The 23,942-nt window shown below is 36.1% G+C and overlaps 1 protein-coding gene across 2 annotated transcripts in view; it reads left to right on the top strand.

Annotated features, from left to right (window-relative positions):
- Nucleotides 1–23,942, top strand: part of Vps54 (VPS54 subunit of GARP complex) — a 90,157-nt gene that overhangs the window by 34,855 nt on the left and 31,360 nt on the right. For both annotated transcript variants that reach the window (XM_008850631.2, XM_008850632.2), the window contains exons 8-11: nt 11,769–11,895; nt 12,971–13,078; nt 16,226–16,281; nt 18,512–18,608. In XM_008850631.2, the coding sequence (XP_008848853.1) occupies nt 11,769–11,895; nt 12,971–13,078; nt 16,226–16,281; nt 18,512–18,608 (388 nt within the window). The remainder of the gene's footprint in view (nt 1–11,768; nt 11,896–12,970; nt 13,079–16,225; nt 16,282–18,511; nt 18,609–23,942) is intronic.

The following is a 23,942-nucleotide window of genomic DNA, read 5'->3' as shown; positions in this document are numbered from 1 at the left end:
GGGGATCAAATGCTTGCCTATGGTGTCATGATAGGCATGTTTTTCTACTGAGTTATCTTTCTAATCTTTTAGTTTGTACCCTAACTTTGATGTTCTGTTCTCTACATCTTGCTCAGGTATCTTTTTTTACTTTATTTAGAATCAACACATGTAAAAGATGTTTATTCTGTAAACATTTCTATAAAGCTACCTGTCAAGTATCCATTCCATTATGGTTATTTGTTTAAAAGTTTGGTATCAGAATTTTAATTTGATTTCTACTTTGGGTCAGCATCTTAACATGCAGTTAATTTTCAAAAATAAAAGTGCTTGAGAGGAAAATATTTTTCTAAAGCCTGACTCATACTTGAAGAAATTTCAGACTGAGAAGTAATTTTTAATTAAAGAGTTTTATTTTGTATTTTAAAATTCATCATATCCTATTTGAAGGATTTATATCCTTTTATTTTCTCTTTTGGCATCAGGTTATTAAATATCAATATTATTGTCTTTTAAACTTCACCATTAGTTTTAATGTCATCTAATTTTATTTGAAAACATAATTTGTTTTGGATCCTTTATGTCTAATCAGTCAGGACAAATGTACATTGTAGGTTTCTTGTTTACTATAAGCATTAGTGGTAAAAGCTGTGTTCTTTAAAATAAAAAATCGGGCTGGAGAGATGGCTCAGCGGTTAAGAACATTGGCTGTTCTTGCAGAAGACCCAGGTTCAAGTCTCAGCACCCACATGGCACCTAATAACTGTAACTCCAGTTCCAGGGGATCCGACAGCCTCTCTGCCCTCTGCGGGCATTGCACAACACGGGTGCACTTAACCTACATGCAGTCAATACACGGATACACATAAAATAAAAATAATAAGTAAAACATTTAAAATAAAAAATCATTATGCTCTCCAAGTAGGGAATAAGAGTTTTTCCTACTTGAATTTCACCTTCTTCCCCCTCCATACCTTAGATCATATTTTAGTCATATTTTAGTCATTGGGTTAGAAAAGCACAAGATTGCACTTAAAATAATCTTTTTTCTTAGTAGAACAACCAGGGGACTTTATTGATTTAACTTTTAATAGACTTTCTATTTTATAGATATTAGACTCGATTTTACATTTGCCTGTAATGAACTCTCTTGCTTTTAAAGGGAATATTTATACTAAACTCTTCCAATAATCAAAATAACCTATCTCTGTTTTTTTAAAAAAGAATTTGAATATTTTTTTCTATTATTTTCTGTATATTGTTAACATATTTCTTCTAGTTAGTTATAGTAAATAATACATATATTTTCTTTTTTTCTCATTCCATAGGTTTTTGACCTTAAAATTATTTTCTGTATAAATTGTGCTTTGTGACTTCCAAACTCCCAGAATGTTTCATTTGTATTCTCTAATTAAATTTTTCTGCAATTTATAATGTGTTATTTTCCATTTGTGTTTTAAATTTTTTTCTATTGGCTTTAATGTCTAGGATAAGAGTTGTGTCATGTACATTTTAATACATGTTTGTGAAAACAATGAATTATCTGACATATTACCAAGTAAATTTTTTTTTTTTTTTTGCCTTTTTGAGACAGGGTCTCCCTGTAGCCCCAGTTGGCCTAGAATTCTATTTAGACCAGACTGGCCTGAACTCACAGAGATCCTCTTGCCTCTGCCTCCAGAGTGCTGGGACTAAAGGCATGTGCCACCATGCCCGGCTCCAAGTACCTTTTTATACTTGGTACGATTCTTTTTCTGTCTGTCCTTTTTAACAGTTCCATAATCATCGGCTTATGGTAGTTTTAACTATTTAGAATTAATAATTATTAATCATTTATAGTTATATGTGACTATAAGACTTAATCCTGGCTGCATAATATGCTTCTAGAAGAGCTTTGAAAAAGTTGTGCTATATTCTACCAAAACGAATTAAGTGAGACTTCATAGAAGATAAGGCTTGAATATCTGTTTTTCTTAAAGCTCTCTGAGAAATTCTAATGTGGATCAGAGTTGAAAGCTGAATATAAATACTACTAGGTAGTCTTCTATTTTTAGGACTTATAAAGTGCTAACATCTTCCTACATAAACTTGTTTTCCTTTCCTCCTTCCCTCTCTGCCTCCCTCCCTCTCCCTTTTTTTTTCCTTCGAAACGAAACTTTCAAACAAAACATCTTCCTTTTTCAGAGGTACAGTATACCTGGTTATCAGCTCACAGATTTAACCCCCTCTTCTCAGCCTGAAGAGTAATTTATGCAGGTGGGAAGTTCCGCTCATTATATAATGAACACAGATTTTCCTTTCCTCCTTCCCTCTCTGCCTCCCTCCCTCTCCCTTTTTTTTTCCTTCGAAACGAAACTTTCAAACAAAACATCTTCCTTTTTCAGAGGTACAGTATACCTGGTTATCAGCTCACAGATTTAACCCCCTCTTCTCAGCCTGAAGAGTAATTTATGCAGGTGGGAAGTTCCGCTCATTATATAATGAACACAGAATTACTGCGATGGTAGTTTTGTATATTTATTGGTTTTGTAATTTTAAAAAATTAATGATTTTACTGTCTAAATGATTACAGTACTGGGCAGTTTTAATAATACATAAATTTTAACTATCACACATGAAAAATAATCTGCTGTTAGCAATAAAAGTAGTCATTGAAATAATATGTATCATTTTTATTATAATAATAAAGTATTGTTAAAGTTAACAGTATTCAAATTCTTATATTGATGTAATACAGAAGTCTCAATATGGGCCCAAGAATCCATTTGAATACTGACAGTCTGCAAATTTTGTTTTGTTGTAGCTTTTCTTTTTCTAACATTTTTATGTAGAAACTCTTTAAGTTTCATTATTGTGGTTAATTTTCTATTTATTGCTATTGTTACCCTACTTCCATCATCACCATACAGCCAAGGACAGTGTTGGCACATTAGTACCCTGAACCCAGAATGCTGTATATATTGCATAAATGACTTGATTCCCCTCCACATAAACTATGTGATGAATCCTGGTACCTCCATTTTCACTCATAACGAAATGAGCTTTAAAAGGTCTTAAATACCTCACTTCAGGTCTTACAACTAGTTATAAAACAATAGAGTGAAGATTCAGCCTACATCTTCTTAGACCTTAGAACTATGCTTTTTAATATATTTTAGTGAGCACCTTATGGAATGTCAGATAACTGAACATTAGAGCTGATTTTATAATGATGAAGATACTATCACTGTAGGCAGCAGTGCTAGTCTTGCTGAATGAGGAACTACGATAGTAATTCATTTTAGGATAAAAAGTAATGAAATCAGTTTGTTTTCTGGTTGTAAGCCCTCCCTCCCTCCCTCCCTCCCTCCCTCCCTCCTTTCTCCTCTCTCTTCCTCTCAATTATAAGTGCCAGGTTTTTGTGGTTTCATTAATCAGCGACCACACTATGATTCCATTTAAGGGATTTATTTTATTGGTTGTATAAAACATATTCAACATATTATTTGATTCTATAATCCTATATAATCTATAATTTAGCTTTAAACATTATAAGGAAAATACACATTTTGTGATTTGAGATAAAGCCAAGAAATCAGAGATTTTGTTGTTTGCTAAAACTAGAATTACTCTAGAGTTTATTGATATACAAGTTTCTCTGACAAAAATAGCTCAAAAGTCACTATTGAACATAACAGCGTAGTAGAAAATCTGAATTAATGCATGCACTCAGTTTTGTCTAGGTAGAAAGAATTGTTGCTCCTGTGTAGCTGGACATAGGGCTTTAGTGCTTTTTCAGAAAGTGGTATTTCAGTTGTTTATATTCAGTATTGCATTCGTATTATATTTCAGGAGATTTCTGCTATCACTGTGTATTACTGTATGAGATCATTTGGTTACATACTTTTCAAATGAACTGCTTAGAGAAATTGTGTGTGTGTGTGTGTGTGTGTGTGTGTGTGTGTAAAATCCGACACCTGTGATTACAGAACATATTAATAGTTTTAAGGTTTGTATCTGTTCCTTATTAACCAGAATTTAGAAATGCATAAAATGAAGCTACTCAAGTTATTTAAGACAATATTCAAGCTCTGTAAGAACCTTACATTTAAGATGTTATGCTGAAATTGGCAGAGAATTTGATTCTTTTGATGTAGAGGGATTAGTAGCTGCATTCTTACGGGCTGCCCACCAGGATATTTGTGGGGATTTGTTGAAGATTGTCATAACCAGAGTTAACGCATACTTGAGTGTTAGCCTTTGATCTCCAATAAAAGAAGTTCCGTGTGTCTCCATAAAAATGACGTGAGGAACAAACAATATTAAAGTTTTATGTAAATTTGTGCCTTACCTTATTGCTGTGCTAAGGGAACTTATTGAAAACTCAAATGTGCAGAAAGATAAGGGAAACAATATAAAGGAAATTACAAGAAAGTAGACATCACCTATGAGTTATTAACCAGCCTTGTTTAATCTGCACCCCTCCCCAGAATTCTGGATTATTTAAAACAAATTCCAAATATTTTGTTTCAGAGATAACTACCTTATGTTTTTTTGAAAGGTAAGTTTAAAATTAATTCTAATGTCATTGATATCTTAAACAACTTGTCATTTTGTCAGATCTCCCTGCTCATCTCAAAACAATTTTCTATAGTATGTTTGTTGCAATATAAAAATACCCAAATAATATCTACAGTGTGTTTGGTTGGTATGTCTCAAACTCTTTTGATGTATAGTTTTTATTTTCTATTTTCTCCTTTTCAAAGTATTTATTGAGAAACTTAGATTGTCTTGTAGAGCCTTTCACAGCTGGCGTTTAAAACTGCATCCTTAAGTTTAGCACGCTCTCCCTTCATCTGTGTTTCCTAATTGGAAGTTAGGCTTAAAGGCTTCGTTAGTTTTTTCTGGCACGAGCACTTAATAGGAACTGGTATATGTATCAATTAATGAAGCTATTTCTGGTTATCTCTTTCAATTCTCTAATTCATTTCTATCTTCTTTATTTATTAATTGGACTATTTTTTAAAGTGATTTCCCCCCATAACAATACAGTTGATTGTTTGAATATATGAATCTGAATTGGGGCCGTTTGAGAAAATTTGATTAACAGTGTAGCCTAGAAATGAAAATTTTAGAAAAAATTGAGTATGTCACGAATGTATAAAATATATGTAGACAATAGTCTGTTTTTATCACTTACTAGCATAAAGCACAAAACTATTACAAAAAGTAAAAATTTGTCAAAAGTTACATGCTTGTACATGACTGTTCATTGTAGAGAAATACAAACAAACATAAGTTTAGAGTACTGAATCACACATGCCCAAATTCACAGTAGCACAGGCTGTACTGTAATAAGTTCATAGCCGCCTCCTTCCTGTTACTGTTGTGGTAGCTCACATCCTGACAGTATCTGTTTAAAACACTGTGTGAAGCCAGTCATCCATGAGCAGTCGTCTCTCCAGTGAATTGGTAATCACAGTAAAAAGTCATCTTGAAGCTGACCAACTTCAAGCCCTGTCCAGGTTACAGAGTGAATTGAAGGCTAGCCTGGACAAAATAGTGAGCTGGCGACTGGGGATGTAGCTTAGGCAGAAAGCCCTTGCCTGTAGCATGCATTGGCCCTGGGTCACATCTTTAGTATTGCAAAGGAGAAAAGGAGCAATCTTTCATAGTTCCCATTTTTTTTTTTTTTTCTGGTCTTTTTGAGACAGGGTTTCCCTGTAGCCCCAGATGACCTGGAACTCGCTATGCAGACCAAGCTGGCCTCGAACTCACAGAGATCGCCTGCCTCTGCCTCCCAAGTGCTGGGGTTAAAGGCGTGTGCCACCACGCCCGGCCCCCATATATTTTTTAACATGCATACTATATACAATGTATAAAATACATGTTAATGTTTGCTATTGGTCTGGTTTCTGATCAGCAGCAGGTGATAAGTACTTAAATTTTGGAAGAGTCAAAAGGATACAAGTGGACTTTAGGAGTTTTTTTTTCTGTTACATGGGTTGTGGGTAGACACCCCTAATTCCTGCATTGTTCAGCAGCTATGTTTGGTTACCTTGAAGGGCAGGTCATACAATGAGAGGAAGGACAAGCTTTTGAAATAATAAATTGGAAATCTAGCATCTTCCAAAGGTAACCGATGAGCTTCTTTTAAAAACCTATCATAAAGGGGCCGGAGAGATTGCTCAGTGGTTAAGAACACTGGCTGTTCTCGCAGAAGACCCAAGTTCGAATCCAGCATCCACATGGCAGCTAACAACTGTCTGTAACTCCAGTTCCAGGGGATTTGACAGCCTCTTCTGTCCTCTGTGGGTATTGCACAATATGGGAGCTGGGGCTACAGGTAGACCGTCTCAAAAAGAACAACAAAAAAAATGTGGCCTTCTGATTTAGAGTGATAAAAGATGAAAAACAGTCTATTTATTTTTATTTTATGTGTATGAGTGTATTGCCTGCATGTATGCGAGTGCACCCATGTTGTGCAGTGCCTCAGAGGTCAGAAGAGGACTTCGGATTCCCCTGTAACTGGTGTTAAGGACAATTTGTAGCCACCATGTGGGTGCTGGGATTCGAACTTGGGTCCTCTGCAAGAGCAGTCAGTGCTCTTAACTGCTGAGCCATTTCTCCAGCCCCTTTTTAAAAGTATTTTAAAAAACTTTTTGCCGTTTTTATTTTTGTAGATAATTCAGATTGACCTGTCTTTTAGGAAACTACCCATTCATTATTGATTCCATTTAGTATGATTCCATGTGAAGTCATTTGGTAGCTTTTTTCTTTGTACTATGACAACATATTCATATTATACATTTCCTATCCACGACCTGTAAGCTGTCATTTCTTTAAGGAACCTTAGTTATTTTTTAAAATATTCCAAAAGTTCTTTTATTGTTATTATGATGTGTGTGTGTGCATGAGTGTGGAATATACGCATGTGTTTATATGGTGTGTATATAATGAGGTGTGTGTGTGTATGGTGTGTGTGTGTGTGTGTGTGTGTGTGTGTGTGTGTGTCATAGTGTGCCTCTGAAGGCAGAGGACAGCTTTTAGGAGTCAGCTCTCTCCTGCCTTGTTAAGGCAGACTCTTCATGTTTCTTCCATGCTGTATACTCCAGGCCATGAGTTTCCAGTTCTGAGGCACTTCTCCTCTTCTTTGTGTCTTGCTGTAGGAATGCTGGGGTTACAGATGTATGTCATCACATCTGGCTTTTTTTTTTTTTTTGGCATGGGGTCAGGGAATTGAACTCAGGCTGTCTGGTGTGTGCTTTTATGTGCTGAGTCATCTCTTTGGCTCAGGAACCTTTTTCTTTTAGTCTGAAATGATATTTAGACATCCTTCCTACTAGGTTGGTCATTATTGCTAGGCCTTTGTAGTGAACAGACCTAAAAAATAATTTTCCTTTTTTTTCTTTTTGAGTTATTTTACATACTTTTAACTAATTTATTGGTGTTAATATAGAACCCAATACCTCATGTATGCTAAGCACGCCTCATACTATTGAGCTATATAATTTTCTTTTAAAGAAAACCTTTTAGCCTGTAGTGATATTTCCAATTAATATTGATAGCTGTAGGGTTTTAGTTTTTCAGTTTTGCATATAAATTGTGATTCTTAAATGCTAACATAGTTTTACTTTATCACACAATATACATAGAATGACCTCAGAGCTATCAATACTATTCTGATAGTTTTTTCTTCCCCATAATCTATGGGGAATATCTTCCAAGACCTTCAGTAAATGCCTAAAACATAGATACATACATATATACATACATACATATATACATACTATATACATACATACATACATATATACATACATACATATATACATACATATATACATACATACATATATACATACTATGATGGATTTAATTTATAAATTAGAATAAACAATTGCAATAATGTACTATAAAAAAGTATACTGTAAAAAAGCAGCTGAAAAGTCTCTCTCAAAATACTTTATTGTGTATATCTATCTATTATGTAATGAGGTCAGATGACACAGTACTTACATGATGGGATAAAGTAAGGTTTTTGATACAGGTGTTATGATACGCTTATGCTACTAATAAGGGTGGCTTGAACACAGGGCTGTGATACTGTAGTTAAATGGTAACCAAAGCCAGCTGCTAAGTTCTTGACAGGTGGTAGTATACATACCATAGGTATTACAGAGAAAGGTAACTGAAATTGCAGAAAGTGAAACTGAGAAGAAGGTGGGAGATTACTGATCTCCTCTTCTTTTCCTTAAGATATTTCCCATGTGGGATAAATAGTCAAGTTGCTATATTTAAATTTACTTATAACAGTTCTACTTGGTGTGTATTTGCAGCATTGTACACAGTTAATTCTTTTGTTTGATGCATTTTTGATAATGATATTTTGTAACTATGGCTCCAAAGTCACATCTGTAAAACATGGTATTTAGAGATATTCAGCATCTGTTCTGATCCCTCTTTATTCTCTTAAGTCACATTTTAAAAATTTTGCTTTATCCAATCTGTCCATCTGTCTGTATGCTTCCCCCCTTAGATAAGCATTCACAACTGTAGGTACCTTTTCCAACCTTGCTATTTTCACCTTGGATTCTTTTTTAAATTGTTTTTATTTTATGTATAGAAATGTTTTGTTGGCGTGTATGTATGTGCACACATGTTGTGCAGTGCCTGTGAGGTCAGAAGAGGGCAGCAGGTCCCCTGGAACTGGAGTTACAGATTGTTGTTTGCTGCCACGTGGGTCCTGGGACCCCAACCCAGGTCCTCTGCCAGAGAACCAGTGCTTTGAATGCTGAGCCATCTCTCCAGCCCTCACCTTGCATTCTTGAAGTGCAAAAAATAATCTTGAGGATTGTCATGGTTCGTGGCCCTCTAAAGACCTACAGTCAGATACACAGTATACCTGCAACATTAAAATTTCATAATGATATTTATGACAGAGACTGAAGAGTGAGAAACTGCTATCACAATATATAGGTATTTCTTAATTCTTTAAAAGCATATAGTACTTGTTTAGGAATATTTTATGATTTCTTCAGTCAGAGCCCTGTTCGTCATTATTTGGGTTATTTCTGTCTCCCTCTTTGTGAGACAGGCTGTCAGTGTTCAGGCTTGAATTCCTTATTCTCTTGCCTCAGCCTCCTGCCTGCTCAGATGATGGGTGTTTACCATTGTGCCTGACTTCCATTTCTCCATCAATAGTGCAATGAATATTTTTTATTTTTTTTGTACTTTTGCCAGTATATCTTTGAGAGAGATTCTAAGAAGTGGGACTCCTAGGTCAATGGGAAATTCCCCAAGTAGTGTTGCTAGATTCTGATACCTTCCTCTTCCAGTAGTGTTTTAGTTTGCACTGTTAAGAGGTAGTGCCATTTATGTGAAGCTTATTAATCTCATTAATTATAAAGTATTTCTATAATGCAAAATACAAACTTCTCATTTCATTTGGCATATTTGTTTCAACATTTTCACTACCACTACTTACCATAGATTGTTTATAAAAGAACATTACATCCTCCTAAAATATTGAATGGTTTTAACTTCTGAAAAATTTTATTGTATACAATCTGTCTTTTTCTCTAAAGATAGCTTCTAACGTTGAAGATTTCTTTTTCAAGTAAACGAAACATGTATTATAAATGCTGTATTAAATTTATATTTACTGCAATGTTAAGTTTCAAGTGTTAAAAATTACCCCCAAAAGATAGCTATTGACTATTTATTTATTTAGATAGGTCTTACTATATAGCTTTGACTAGCCTCAGATTTGCAACCCACCTGCCTCAGCCTCCCAACTATTAGGATTACTGGCACCACCATAGTTGGCCAGAGTTTTTTACTTATATTTTTGTGTATGTATTTATTTCGTGTATTTATTTTTGTGGTGCTGGGGCTTTGTGCATGGTAGTTTAGTGCTCTGCTGCTCCACTGAGCCCCAGCCCAAGGTAGAGCTTTTAATTAAAAAAAATATTTTATTTATTATTTTTATTTTATGTGTATGAGTGTATTGCCTGCATGTATGTGAGTGCACCCATGTCGTGCAATGCTGCGGAGGTCAGAAGAGGGCTTTGGATTCCCCTGGAACTGGAGTTAAGGATGGTTCGCAGCCACCATGTGGGTGCTGGGAATCAAACCCAGGTCCTCTGCAAGAGCAGTCAGTGCTCTTAACCACTGAGCCATCTCTCCAGCACCTGAGCTTTTAATTTTTTTAAATTAACTGATACATAGATTCCATAGTTTAAACAAAAGATATGAAAGTAGAAAGGGGGGTATTTATGAAGAGGAAGGAGGTCAGAGAGAAATAAGAGAGGGCAACAGTGGTTAAAGTGGATTATGTCCATGTATAAAAATGTCATAGTCAAGCCCATTACTTTGCTTTATCTTTTTTTTTTCTTGTTATTCTTGAGACAGACTCTCATGTAGCATTCACTATGTAGTCAAAGATGACTTTGAAGTGATTTTCCTGCTTCTAGCTCTCATGTGCTGGGATCATAGACATGCGCCATTACATCTAGTTTATTTGGTCATGGGAATTGAACTCAAAGTTTTGTGCATGCTAGACAAGCACTCTTAACAAATGTGCCGCATCCCAAATCTGTCTGTTTAAAAAGTTTTTACATTTATTTATGTGTGTGTGTCTGTGCCTCTGTGTCTGTGTAGGGGTAGTACATGTGGAGGTTAAAGCATCACTTGTGAGACTTGTTCTCTTCTACCACGTGGGTACTGGGGACCAAACTCAGGTCTTTAGACTTGGCTGCAAGCCCCTTTACCTACTGAGCTGTATTGCTGGCCAAAAATCCATTATTTTGGACAACTAATATATGCTATTGAAGAAGGAAATATTATTGTACTTAAAAAAGCAAAAAAAAAAAAAAACCACCTTTTTTCCTTAACATCTAAACATATTTTCCACTTAAGTTTTGAAATACTTTGTGTCATCTAGATTATCTAGGTTTCTCAGCTCATTGTTTTTATAACACTATTAGAGTTGTGGCAAAAATCTTTTGTAGCTAATGATACTTCTTCCTTATATATTTAGCCATGTGTTCTAATCCTTTTTTAAGATTAAAATTTTTTTTGTATAAATGTTTTGCCTTCATGTATTTATGTTTACTATTTGCATACCTGGTGCCCACAGAATCCAGAAGAAGGCATCAGATTTCCTGAAACTGGAGTTAAAGATGGTTGTTAGCTACCATGTGGGTGCTGGGAACCAATCCTGGGGCCCTCTGCAAGAGCATGCAGCCAGCACTCTTAACCACTGAACCATCTCTCTAAGCCTTTAATGGTTTTGAATTTAATGACCTGAAGATTGGTGAACAGTAACTCAAATTTTTATCTTGACAGATTGAATTGAGTTAGACTGTCCCTATGGTTGTTGAGATTACTTCTGTAGAGGAACAGAGCCTGGGACATACCAGGGACTTCAATTTGTTGAATAAATGAATAGCTAGGAAGCTACCACCATTGATATTCACTACATGAAGAAAGGAGTTGGAATACCTGAATATTTCATTTATAAAAAGCAGTCATCAAATTTATCTATTTACCAGGTTTTCTGCAGCATATTTAACTGTTTAATCTTTAAATATTAAAAACAAATAGAGAAGGAATTCTGGAAATGAAGTTACACTGACAGTTTTAAAGGTCTCCATTTTACTAAAACATCATATTGTTGAAGAGATACGACCAGTTAGAAACTTTTGCCCATTAATTAATTCCTTTGAAAGTGTAGTGAATCTATGGCTTTAAATGAATATATATGAATATATATATATATAAATAACATTTTTCTCTTCCTCTTGTAGGCATTTGGGGTCACAACTTTGTGAATTAGAAAAACTGATAGATAAAATGATGATTGCAGAATTTTCCACTTACTCTCACAATGACTTAAATAGACCACTGGAAGGTGAATGGCAAGTTTTAGAAGAGGTATGTTTTGAAATGTGGAATCAAATTGCTGTCATTGCTTAGTGTTACTTCCTGTCAACCTTAGTTTAGAACACAGTGAGCAAGCACAGTGACCTTCAGTTTCAAGGTTTGTCAGACCGAGGAAGCCTTTACTAGCCATGTGTCTTTAACATGCACTCTGTACTCAGTGTCCTATGAAACTAGAGAATAAGTTTACATAGAAACGGGAGTTGAAATGAGGTCTTCATAGTTATAACCAGTTTTAAAATAGAGATTAAGATGAATGACTTAGTTTATACCCCATGGATACATGCATTCACTGGAGTTTATCTTCTGTAAAAAGTGATGATTGTGTGGTAATTTGTTAATCATCTAAATTCCTGATTACCAGTTATGAGCATGTTTTATGTATATCATATGTAAATACATCATATCCAAGCATTATTGGTTTGGTAATTTCTCAGTACTAATCATTGCCAAGAAAAACTGTCCAAAGGACCTTACTCCCACCATTCTAAAGAGGTGTTCATGTTAGCAGTTGACCTCCCACTCAATCCAAGTTGTTATTCTAGTCAATGAAGCAACACAGGACTCAGCAACCACTGATTGGTCATTGGTCATCAGTGTTTGAGATTTTTTTTTTTTTTTAGGCTTTTTGAGACAGGGTCTCCCTGTAGCTCCAGCTGCCTGGAACTCACTCTGTAGACCAGGCTGGCCTCGAACTCACAGAGGATCCGCCTGCCTCTGCTTCCCCAGTGCTGGGATTAAAGGTGTGTGCTACCATGCCCGGCTGAGAATTTTTTTAACTGTGGAAACAAAAACAACCCCTGCAACCAAATAAAACCCCAACCCTGTCTACTGTTCTGGTCCCAGACCAGCTTCACTTGCTCCATGGTGTTGGAATGGGATTTACCTGGTGGCAGGATTGCTATAGAGGTTTGATTTCTTGTTCTTCTAGAGGAAGACCTCTTTTACCTATTATAGGTGGAATATGTTTGATCCATGATCAAACATAACCCTTTTGCTGGATGCTTCTACTTCTAAGTGAAATTATTTCAAATTTAAAGTATGACATATTCTTCTTTTATTTTAACAGGAAAGATTAATATCGCTTGTATTTGGACTTTTGAAACAAAGAAAACTTAATTTCTTAGAAATCTATGGTGAAGAAATGATTATTACAGCAAAGAATATCATTAAAGAGGTAATTGTACATTTTCATTTGATATGTGATCTGAAAACCCCTGAAGTTCATTTTTCTGTCACTGAGTACTGTGCAGTATAATCATATTACTTGCTCATTTAGTTAAAAATCAGACATATGGAAAAAGAAGAGAAATAGCCCTACCAACCAAGATTATTATTTTAAGAATATTTCTATATGAGAGTCTTATTGTTGTTTTATATATTTTGAAATTATTTCGGACTATGAGTTTCTCATATTATTTCGTAAGCCTTCAGAAACATCAGTTTTAATGGTTGTGTAAAATTGTATCACCATTATGTTGATTAGAACTACTTTGCCTTCAATGCTGAATATTTAGGTTTTCAATTTGATATTGTAAATAACACTGTGTAAGACCTTTTGGCTATGTTACTTTGTTTTTCCTATTTAAGATGTTTTTCTTAGGACTTGGGAGGACAGTGCAGAGGACCTTACTTTGCTCCTTAGAACCCACCGTGAAAATGCTAAGTATGCACTTGTAATCCCACCACTGGTAAGGCAGAGACAGGAAGATCCCTGAGGCTTTCTGCCCAGCCAGTCTATCCTAATTGGTGAGCTTCAGGCCAGTGAGGGACCCTGTCTCAAAGGAAGTGGTTGACCTTCCAGAGGATGCCACTTGAAGTTACCTCTGGTGTCCATGCCCACACATACATGCACACGAAGAAGCACATGTGTATACATGTGCAGACATACAGAACAGAGAACCAACCAAACAACAAAAAGGTGGTTTTTTTTTTTTTTAGACTGATTCCCAAAGTAGAATTGTTAATCAGATAGTAAAGGATATTTTTAAGTTGTTTAATATATAAAACTGAATCACTAAGAACATTTTGCTGATTCATATTCCTACTAAGAAGTAAATAAATGTTTATTTCTTTTTTCCCTGATCTATAAGAAATAACTTAAATCTGTGTGTCTTTTAGACATCATCCGTGCCCCCATCCCCTCATGCTTGGGATTGAACCCTGGGCTTTATGTTATACATGTTGGGCTAGTAGTCTACTACTGCGTTAAACCTACCATGTCTGTAGTTTTCCCTGATCTTTGTTTTGATTATTTTTCTTTTTACTTAGATGAATCTCATCCACTAAAGTTATATCTTTTTATATATGAAGAAGATAACACAAATTTATAGTGTTTTTTATGTTTAGTGAATCACCCTTAACTTGAATGTACATATGTGGTATAAACATTTTAGAAAATTGTTGGCAGTGTTTACTATTGCGTGTGTGTGTGTGTGTGTGTGTGTGTGTGTGTTCATTCCAACCCAGCATTTCTGTTCCTAGGTAGTTACCTAGCAGAAATACTTATGTAAATTCTCTAAAATACAATAGAGTGTTCCTGGCAGCATGTTTGTCATTAGAAAAAAACAAGGAACATTCTAAATTGCGTCATCAGTAGAAAGTATAAACAGAATTGTGGTATATTTATACAATGAAATACTGTATAGAAACAAGACTGAATAAATCATTCAGTTCCATAAATGAATACTACAGACATAATATAAAGCTAGACACAGAAGAGTATACACTGAATGAGTCTGTGTATGTAAGATTCAGACACAGGCAAAGTGAATTTGTACTTTAGAAATCAGTATAGTAGTAACTTTTGGGAGGAACAGTAACTGGGCAGGGTGTAGAATTTTGAGCCCTTGTAATGTTGAATTTCATTAACTGATAGTACTCCATGTGTGAAAATATGAAAAAGTGCTACACTTTCCATATAATTTTCATATTTATTTATTTACAGACAGGGTCTCCTGTGGCCCAGGCTGTCTTGAATTCACTGCGTAACTGAGGCCGGCCTTCAAATCCTGATCCTTCTGCCTCTACCTTCCAAGTTCTGGGATTACAGATACATGACACCATACCTGGCTCTATGTGTATATTTTTAATGCTTTGGTTGTTAAACGCCTTAGCCTTTAATGGCTGCGCTATCCCTCCAGCCCATGTGTATATTTTTAAACTAAAAATTTTGACTATTTTAATTCCCAGATATCTTCTGAAATGTAAACATTTATTATAATCTCCTTAAACTTTAAAACTGTTTTCATATACTAAAGAAAATATTAATAAATATTCAATACCTATGGGCTTGAGAGGATTTTATTATGGAGTGTGTATTATAGTTCTATTTTTCTGATGTATGATTTTGATCAGTTTTAAATGGTAGTACCTTTTTTTTTTGGTCTTTTTGAGGCAGGGTCTTCCTGTAGCCCCAGCTGGCCTGGAGCTCAGAGAGATTCTGCCTCCAAAGTGCTAGGATTAAAGGCATGCATCATCATGCCTGGCTTAAATAGTAGTACATTTTAATTGTTACAAGGCAGAGTGATACATGGTTTTTCAGTGCAGAATGAATGATAACTATACTTTTTCAGACACTTTGAAGTATGGAGAAGAGATAAAAGCTAGGCAAAAGATTATTGTAGTGAGGCTCCACACATAGAAAAAAAATGGTTGTTGTAGACAATGAGTTCTGTTTCTTAAAAAAATACTTTATTGCCTGCATGTAAGTAAGTGCAGCTGTCTTGTGCAATGCCTGCAGAGGTTGGAAAAAGTTATGGACAGTCGTTAGCTACCATGTGGGTGCTAGGAATAGAACCCAGGTCTTCTGCAAGAGCAGTCAGTGCTCTTAACTGTGGAACCATCTTTCCAACCTCAAGTTCTGTTTTAATGTGTGTGTATATGTGTGAGCATGTTTAGGTGCACATGGGGTGGTGCATATGCATGTGTGTGCAGTCGTGTGGAGGCCATAAGATGACCTGGGGTGTCATTCCTCAGGAGCCAGGTCATCCTCTGGTACCATCCACCTTGGTTTTTGAATCAGAGTCTCTCACTGAACCTGGAGCTTACCTCTTATGGTAGGGTTGGCTAGCTGGTGAGCCCCAGAGATCCTCCTATCTCTTGACTCCCCAACCATGGGATTACAAGGCCATGACAGCATGCCTGGCTTTTTATGTGGATTCTGGGAATTCAAATCAGGTCTTCATGTCTGTGAGGTAAGTATTTTACTGACTGAACTGTCTCCCCAGCTCCATAGAGTTCTTTTTAATGGACAAATGGACCATGAAGTGGTTAGGATTCTAAAGATAATTAACCAAATTGTTTTTTTTCCCTTAAATTGCAGCGTGTGATTAATAAAGTTTCACAAATAGAAGAAATAGACACAGATGCTGTTGTGAAGTAAGTATAAATATGTAGATTTGTGTTTATCAGTGAGGAAAAAGATGACACATACAAATTAGAGTAATTTAAGAGGACAAAACCAAGAAATCTTTGACTGAGCTGTGGGACCAGGTGTAAGAAAATCACACATGACAATGATGGTACCTTAAGAGACATGGGAATGAGCATGTAACAGAACTCAGGAGAAAGACAGTAGTCCTTGGACAGAGAGAAACAGTCATCCTGTATTAACTCTTCAGAAAGGGAACTAGGAGTTAATAGAGTCCTCCCCTTATCTGAAGGAGACACATCCCAGGACTCCCATGAAAGCCTGTGACCACAGGTCCTAGGGAGCCTCACATATACCCTTTTTCTTATGTATCTGGGAACATTGCCACACAGTACCAAAGTTAATCTGTCCATATGTGTTTATACCCTGGTGCTTTCTTGTGATCATTGCTTTTGAGCTTTGGGTTCACTATTAAATAAAATGAAGATTACCCAAAGAAAAGCACTGATATGACACAATTGATCTGTTACCTGAGGTCATTGCTCAGTGACTATTGGGCAGCATAGATGCATTGGACAGAGGGATGATTCCTGTCCTGGGTGACAAGAAGTCATCACATGACTGAGAATTGGTGATACACTGTTTTATTTTTGGAGTTTTCCATCTAGTATTTTTGGAATGCTTTGAATGTGGGTAACTAAAACAGCAGAGTCTAAAACTGTCATAAAGAGATGACTACTGTATTTTCCTTTCCCAGTCTTTATAAAGACTCCTCATTAGCCAAGCCCAGCAGGTTGGCTTTTCAGGCGAGGAGGCGCATGGGAGAGGAATAGAAGGTACAAAATAGGGGAGAATGGAAAATAATTTATACAGTGGTGTAGCAAGTATTAAGCTTAAATTATTTAGCTATATAATTAAGATCAAGCTTCTAATAGGCTTTGAAGAGTTTGATTTTGAATTGCTTGTGTCTATAATTGTTTTCGTCTTGAAATTTGAGGATAGTGTTAAGTATTATATGACTTAATTTCTCATTCATGTAGATATGTAAACTTTATGAGCTGGCCTAAGATATAAACACTTAGTGGACAGTTACTATGCTTCTCTGGGCCAGACTCCTGGAATGGAGATGTGGATAGTTATAATTCCACACTGTATGAGCTGGCCTAAGATATAAACACTTAGTGGACAGTTACTATGCTTCTCTGGGCCAGACTCCTGGAATGGAGATGTGGATAGTTATAATTCCACACTGCTGCCTAGTGAATCTCAGTTTCAGAATTAGTTGAGGCAGTGGTAGTAAAGGAGGAAGTGCTAGGAGACAAGTCATTGGCACTCTGTTGAAAACTCATGAAAACAGAATTGGTGATTTTTTTGTTTTCTTATTCTGTAAGGAATTTCTCAGCTTACATAGCAAGCTCTCTGTGTACGTAGCACAAGACAGCTTTTTTGGAGCAAATGTGACTACAGCAGTATTCACTAAAAGTTCAGAGTGATAAATTGTTTCAGCTCTGTCTGAGTATCTATGGGCTCCTATTTTGTATTGAATTCTTTCATATTAGAAATTATTAATTTATGACAACTATCAGAGCAATAAAATTGCCTGACACATTCATTTTAAATGTACCATATGTTACTCTAAGTACTTTTTATTGATTCATTTAATATTTACAAGATAGATACTTTACCCATATTAAGATGAAAAAATTGGAGCATGGACGGGCTAGCAATTGCAGTAAACAGCTGGAACCTTGGGCTGAGACTGTGCTGCCCAGAGCCCCTCCCATCAGATCATATTACCTCTCACATGTGGAAGTGTGCTTTTTATTTAGTCATTAGAAAAGTGGGTTATTAAATTAGTTGAGGGAGATGTTATACTTCTATCTTTACTACACAAGTCATTTTAAGTAAAGTCAGTAATACATAGAGTAATAGAGTAGTAAAACTCTATGGTTTATTTTTTCAGTGGTCACAAAACATGCTCAGATGGAATTACTGTATGATAAGGATTAATTATATGTTACTGTACTTGATTGGACTAGTCTTAAAGTATTGAAACAAGTGGGAGTAGTTTAGTAATTGACCTCTTCAACTCAGGAGTCTATGAGTTAGTTGGGGATCTAAATAAAATGGCACTTTATTTTTGTTTTTAGATAGTACTCGGTATCATTTCCTCTAGTTTGTAGATGTTATCATGTTGGTCTGGAGACAGTCATATTTTTTGTTCAAAATTTTTTATAGGCTTGCAGATCAAATGAGAATGTTGAATTTTCCCCAGTGGATCGATCTGTTAAAGGATATTTTCTCTAAGTTTACAATTTTCCTACAGAGAGTTAAGGTAAGCTTACATATCAGTTTTCCAAGAATATCTCTGAAATAAACCAGCTTTCCGGGAATGTATGTGCATATATTTATGTGTGTATATATAAATATATACATGTATAAATACCATATATAGAGAAGAAACTAAAATAAGACATAGTTTGTTTCTATAATTTTTCTGAAGAAGCTTGGTTTTAAATAAGAATTGAGGTACCTCAGAGTATCTTTTTTTAAAATATTTTATTTTTTAATTTTATGTGTATGAGTGTATTGCCTACATGTATGTAAGTGCACCCATGTTATGTAATGCTCATGGAGGTTAGAAGAGGATGTCAAATCCCTGGTACTGGAGTTACAGACAGTTGTTAGCTGCCATGTGGGTGCTGGGAATCGAATCCAGGTCATCTGCAAGAGCAGCCAGTGCTCTTAACCTCTAAGCCATCTCTCTAGTCCTACCTCAGAGTATTTTTGTAATTCTTAAAATTTTGTATGATTTCTTTCATAGCTAGGAGTACTGTGATACTGATTTGTCATAAAATATACCATGAATGTCCCTCTTTTGATTTTATGATGCTGGAATCCTAGATATAGAGAGACCCAATATTGTGAAACACTGAAAAACCATCCCAAATCACTAAAAAATTAATGTCAATATAATGTTATTTTCAAACGTGTTTTTCATGTTCAAATAATTCCACAATGTCCAGGTTTTTTGTTTACTTTGGCCTGGAGTCCAGTCAAGGGTCACGCATTACGTTTTGTTCCTTCAAATCACTTCATTTTATGCCTGCCTTCCTTCCTTCTTTCCTTTCTTGTTTTGAGAAGTCACAGAAGACTACTACCAATTGTTTGGGATCACTAATATGCCATAGCTGTGTCTTTTAATAAGAGAATAGTCATTAGGAATTACTGAATGTAACAATGAAAAGACTTTCTGAAATTTGATACTCTGAGTCATCAGGTGTCATTATTGTGCTATATAATATGTTTGTACATCCCTGGTATCTCCTGAGCACCATGATAAACCACCTCAGGGGCTTTGGTTTTTATCTAAAATATGACTTTTCTTTATTGATACTGGAGCAGTGCTAAGTCACATGTAGACACTCATCAATCAGAGTCAGAAAAGTTGTACAAAATGTAACTCACTGTACTGAATTGAGACTCCTTTGGATATTGATGGTGATAGCAAACGTGTCTATGGATTATTCAGTAACCTAGGCCATCTTCTGTGTTTTCACTTTTTGTTTATTTTTTGCGACAAGGCCTCACTATGTACCTAGGCTGGCCTTGAATACACTAGGTAGCTCAAGATAGTCTCAAATTTGTGATTCTTCAATGTCTGCCTTCCAAGTTCCAAGATTATAGGCATATGCCCTCAAACCCAACTCACAGAGATCTTCCTGTCCCTACCTAATGCTGGGATTAAAGGTGTGTGCTGCCATGCCCCACCAAATATGGTACTTTTTCTCTGAAGGAAGTTTGTGATTCTGTAGGGGAATGATTTAACCAAAATCAGTGTTAATTACATGCTGTTTGGTTTTTGTTTGTTTGTTTGTTTGTTTTTGTCTTTTTTCGACAAGGTCTCCCTATAAGCCCCAGCTGGCCTGGAACTCACTATGTAGACCAGGTAGACCAGGCTGGCCTTGAATTCACAGAGATCCGCCTGCCTCGGAGTGCTAGGGTTAAAGGCGTGCACCACCGTGCCTGGTACTACTGTTTGTTTTTTTAATTTACATTTTTGTTTTTATTTTTTTGAAAATTTCATACCTGAATATTGTATTTATATCATTTCTACTTCTACCCCTCTCCTTAAAACTTCTCCCACATTCCCTCAGACCTCTTAATAGCCTGACTTTTTTCTCTAATTATTATTGTTTAAAAAATATATACATATATATCATGTGTTTGGGGATGACCACTTGGGATTATATGTATTATCAGGGAGCTAGTTCCTGGAGAAAACTGATTCTCTTTCACCTTATCCATTCTTCTGATAAAGATACATAATAAAGTAAGTATCTTAATTTCTTGTTTTTAGGGGCAGTAATTTGATAGCCTACATTTTTGTGTTTTTTTCTCAGAAACAATGTATTTTGTATGTCATATTATTATGTAAATTATATATGCAATAGTAACATGTCATCCAGAGCATTTCATTAGTATACTTGAATAAACAATAAAAACTTTGGAGTTTGAAAAATTTCATATTTAAGTGATTATTAATGATTTGAAATTCCAGATTGCTACCAAATATGCAGGTTCTTTGTGTTTTCCCAGTCCTGGGGATCACTCTAGGGCTTTGTGCACGCTTGACAAACAATCTGCTATTGAACTGCATATAGCCCCAGCCCCTTTTCTTCTTTCCTCCCTCCTTCCATCCTTCTTTCTCTCGCTCGTCCTTTTTCTTTCTTCTGTTTCTCTCTCCTCCCTTTCTTTTTCCTTATCTTTCCTCTTTCATCTCACCTCCCCTGCCCTCTCCCATTCCAAGTCTCATCATGTCGCCAGCTCTGTCTGCATAATGAGAGCTGTATGTAGTTTACCCTGTCCTCAAACTCGTGATCCTCTTGCCTCAGCCTCCCAAGAGCTGGGATTACAGGCATGTGTCACCCATCTCCAGCTTATCTCTAGCCTTTTTAGTATGTATCTAGAAAAGTTTTACTGGGGTAAAATAAACATGCCATTTAACTATTTTAAAGACTATAGTCTGAAGTACTGCATTCACTCACATTGCGCTACCATCACCATCCATCCTCATGACTTTTCATATAGTAAATTTGCAAAACTGAAACTACTGAACATTAACACTATACCTTCCTTCTGCCCCTGGCAGCCACCATTCTACTTTATTTCTCTGTGAGTTTCAGATGTCTTATAAGTGGATCCACAATATTCATTCTTCTGTGAGTGGCTTGTTTCCTGTAGCGTCATGACACCATTTATGTTGTAGTATTAGAATTCTCTTGTAATGTTGAATACTATTCCATCTATTATAACTGCATACGACATTGTGCTTATCCATTCTTCTGGTGGTGGACACTTGAGTTACTTCTACCTTTTGGCTATTCTGAATTTTGCTGTCACGAATATGTGTATGTAAATATCTCCTTGAGTTACTTTTAGTTCCTGTGGGTATAACCCAGAGATGGATCTATTGGGCCAAATAGTAAATCTTTTTATAATCTTTTACAGAAGCTTAAGGTCCATTTGGTCTGTGTTGTCCATCACAGCTGCAAAACATCCCAAGGTTCCTGCTTGCTCCACATCCTTGCTAACACTTTTTATTTTCTGCTTCACATCCTGAAGGGTGTGTGATGAGACTTCACTGTGATTTTAACCTTTTATTTCTCCAATGGTTAGTGGTGTTGAACAGCTTTCCATGTGCTTACTGTCCATTTGTTGGTCTTCTTTGGAGAAATGTCTTTTTTGACTATTAATTCAGTCATTTTCTTATTGTTGGGCTGAAGGAATTATTTATGCATTCTGGATATTACCTCTTTAATAGGCATATGATTTTCTCCCATGGGTTTTCTTTACTCTGTTGTGTGATTTTAAAAAAAAATACTTTTCTTTGTTGCCTGCACTTTGGTCTCATAGCCAAGAAGCCAATTCCAGTTCAGTGACTTTATTTATATACTTTATATTTCTGTCAGCCTCCCATGTATCTTCTTCAGCTTTAATTTCAGACCGTAGTTGTTCTATGTCCTCATTGGACTAACTCAGCTTCCATCCTGATTTTGGAGATTTGTACTTGGAAACTGCCACCTTAGAATCATGTTGCTCTCCAAGAAATCAAGTCTTTGAGAAAGGAAGCAATGCATTATGAGACTTAAACCATGAATGTTAAAGGAGAAAAGTAGTCCCTATTTCTTAATAGTAAAGACAGTAATTTATTTAAACTATTCTTCGTTCAGCTGGTTTTCAGTATTTATTGAATGCTTCCTCTTTATCAAGCACCATTATTTAGGGTAATAATATGAGATAGCGCTAACAATGTAGTGGAAAGAGAGCCAGAATAAACAAATAAGAAGGTCATTTTAGGTAATGGAAATGTTTTTTTTTGAAAACAACTGGGTAATGGGATAGAGCTGTTGGTCAAAGGTGAGGCAAGGTCTCTTTAAGGAAGCTACCGTTTGTGCCAGAGCCTGGGACGAAAGTGTGGAGGGATCAAGCTGAAGAGCATCCAACACAGAGGTGGTGAAAAGTTACTAATGCAGCATGTCTGTCTGAAAAATAATAATTTCTACTCCTTAGCATGTGCATGCCGTGTTCATCGCTTACAGTACACCTTGTCTCCCTCCCTCACGACGTTAGCCACCCTGGTTCTTTCTGCTGTTGGAACATTCCAAACTTATTCTCACTTGCTACCTTTGTTGCCACCTCTGTGTTGGATGCTCTTCAGCTTGATCTTTCCACACTTTCATCCCAGGCTCTGGCACAAATGGTAGCTTCCTCAAAGAGACCTTGCCTCACCTTTGACCAACAGCTCTATCCCATTATCCAGTTGTGATAGAAACACTGACCAAAGCAACTTATAGAAGGAAGAGTATTTGAGCTTAAAGTTCCATAGGGTCAAGAGTCTATCTTGGTGGGGAGGCATGGTGGCAGAGGTGGCTGGAGGAGGAGTGGAAGCTAAGCTCTCATATCTTCAAGCAGGCACTGGAAGCAAGAGAGTGATTGGAGATCTAGCAAGGCCTGAGAACTCGCCCCCAGTGATGTGCTTCCTCCAGCATGGCCTCACCTAAGATCTCCCAGAACAGTGCCACCAACTGGGGACAGAATGTCCAAATACTGGAGCATACTGGGGACATTCTCATTCAAACCACCATGCATACTAACTAGTATGATTCTATGAGAGGCAAGTTAGGATATGTATAGCATAGCCTGTTTAAGAGGTTAGAGAAATATGAACTGTATTTTAAGGAAATCCCTATTGAAAAAAATAATGTATAACTACTCTAATTTGTAATCTTTAGTGAACCTACCTTTCTTGAGCAGTTCTTATTCACAAATCACTATTACTATGCAATATAAGCTCAATAAAAATTTTGATATATGTTATTTATGATCATAAATGTTCACAGAACTAACTTTGGGAAATTTTTTAAGATTTACTTTTATTAATTGTGTGTGTGTGTGTGAGAGAGAGAGATATGCCCATGTGTGTACAAGTACCTGTGGAGACCAGAGGCATCAGAAACTGGAGTTACAGGTGGTTGTGAGCCACCTGATGTCAGTGCTGGGAACCCAACTCCTGTCCTCTGCAAGAGCAATATGTGCTCTTTACTGCTGAGCCATGTCTCCAGCCCCAATTTTGGGAAATTTTAAATACTTAAATAATCTTTTAAAA

The sequence above is a fragment of the Nannospalax galili genome, unplaced genomic scaffold, assembly GCF_000622305.1.
Source record: "Nannospalax galili isolate Female #2095 unplaced genomic scaffold, S.galili_v1.0 scaffold805, whole genome shotgun sequence".
Lineage (NCBI taxonomy): Eukaryota > Metazoa > Chordata > Mammalia > Rodentia > Spalacidae > Nannospalax > Nannospalax galili.
This window is presented reverse-complemented; position numbering and strand designations above follow the sequence as displayed.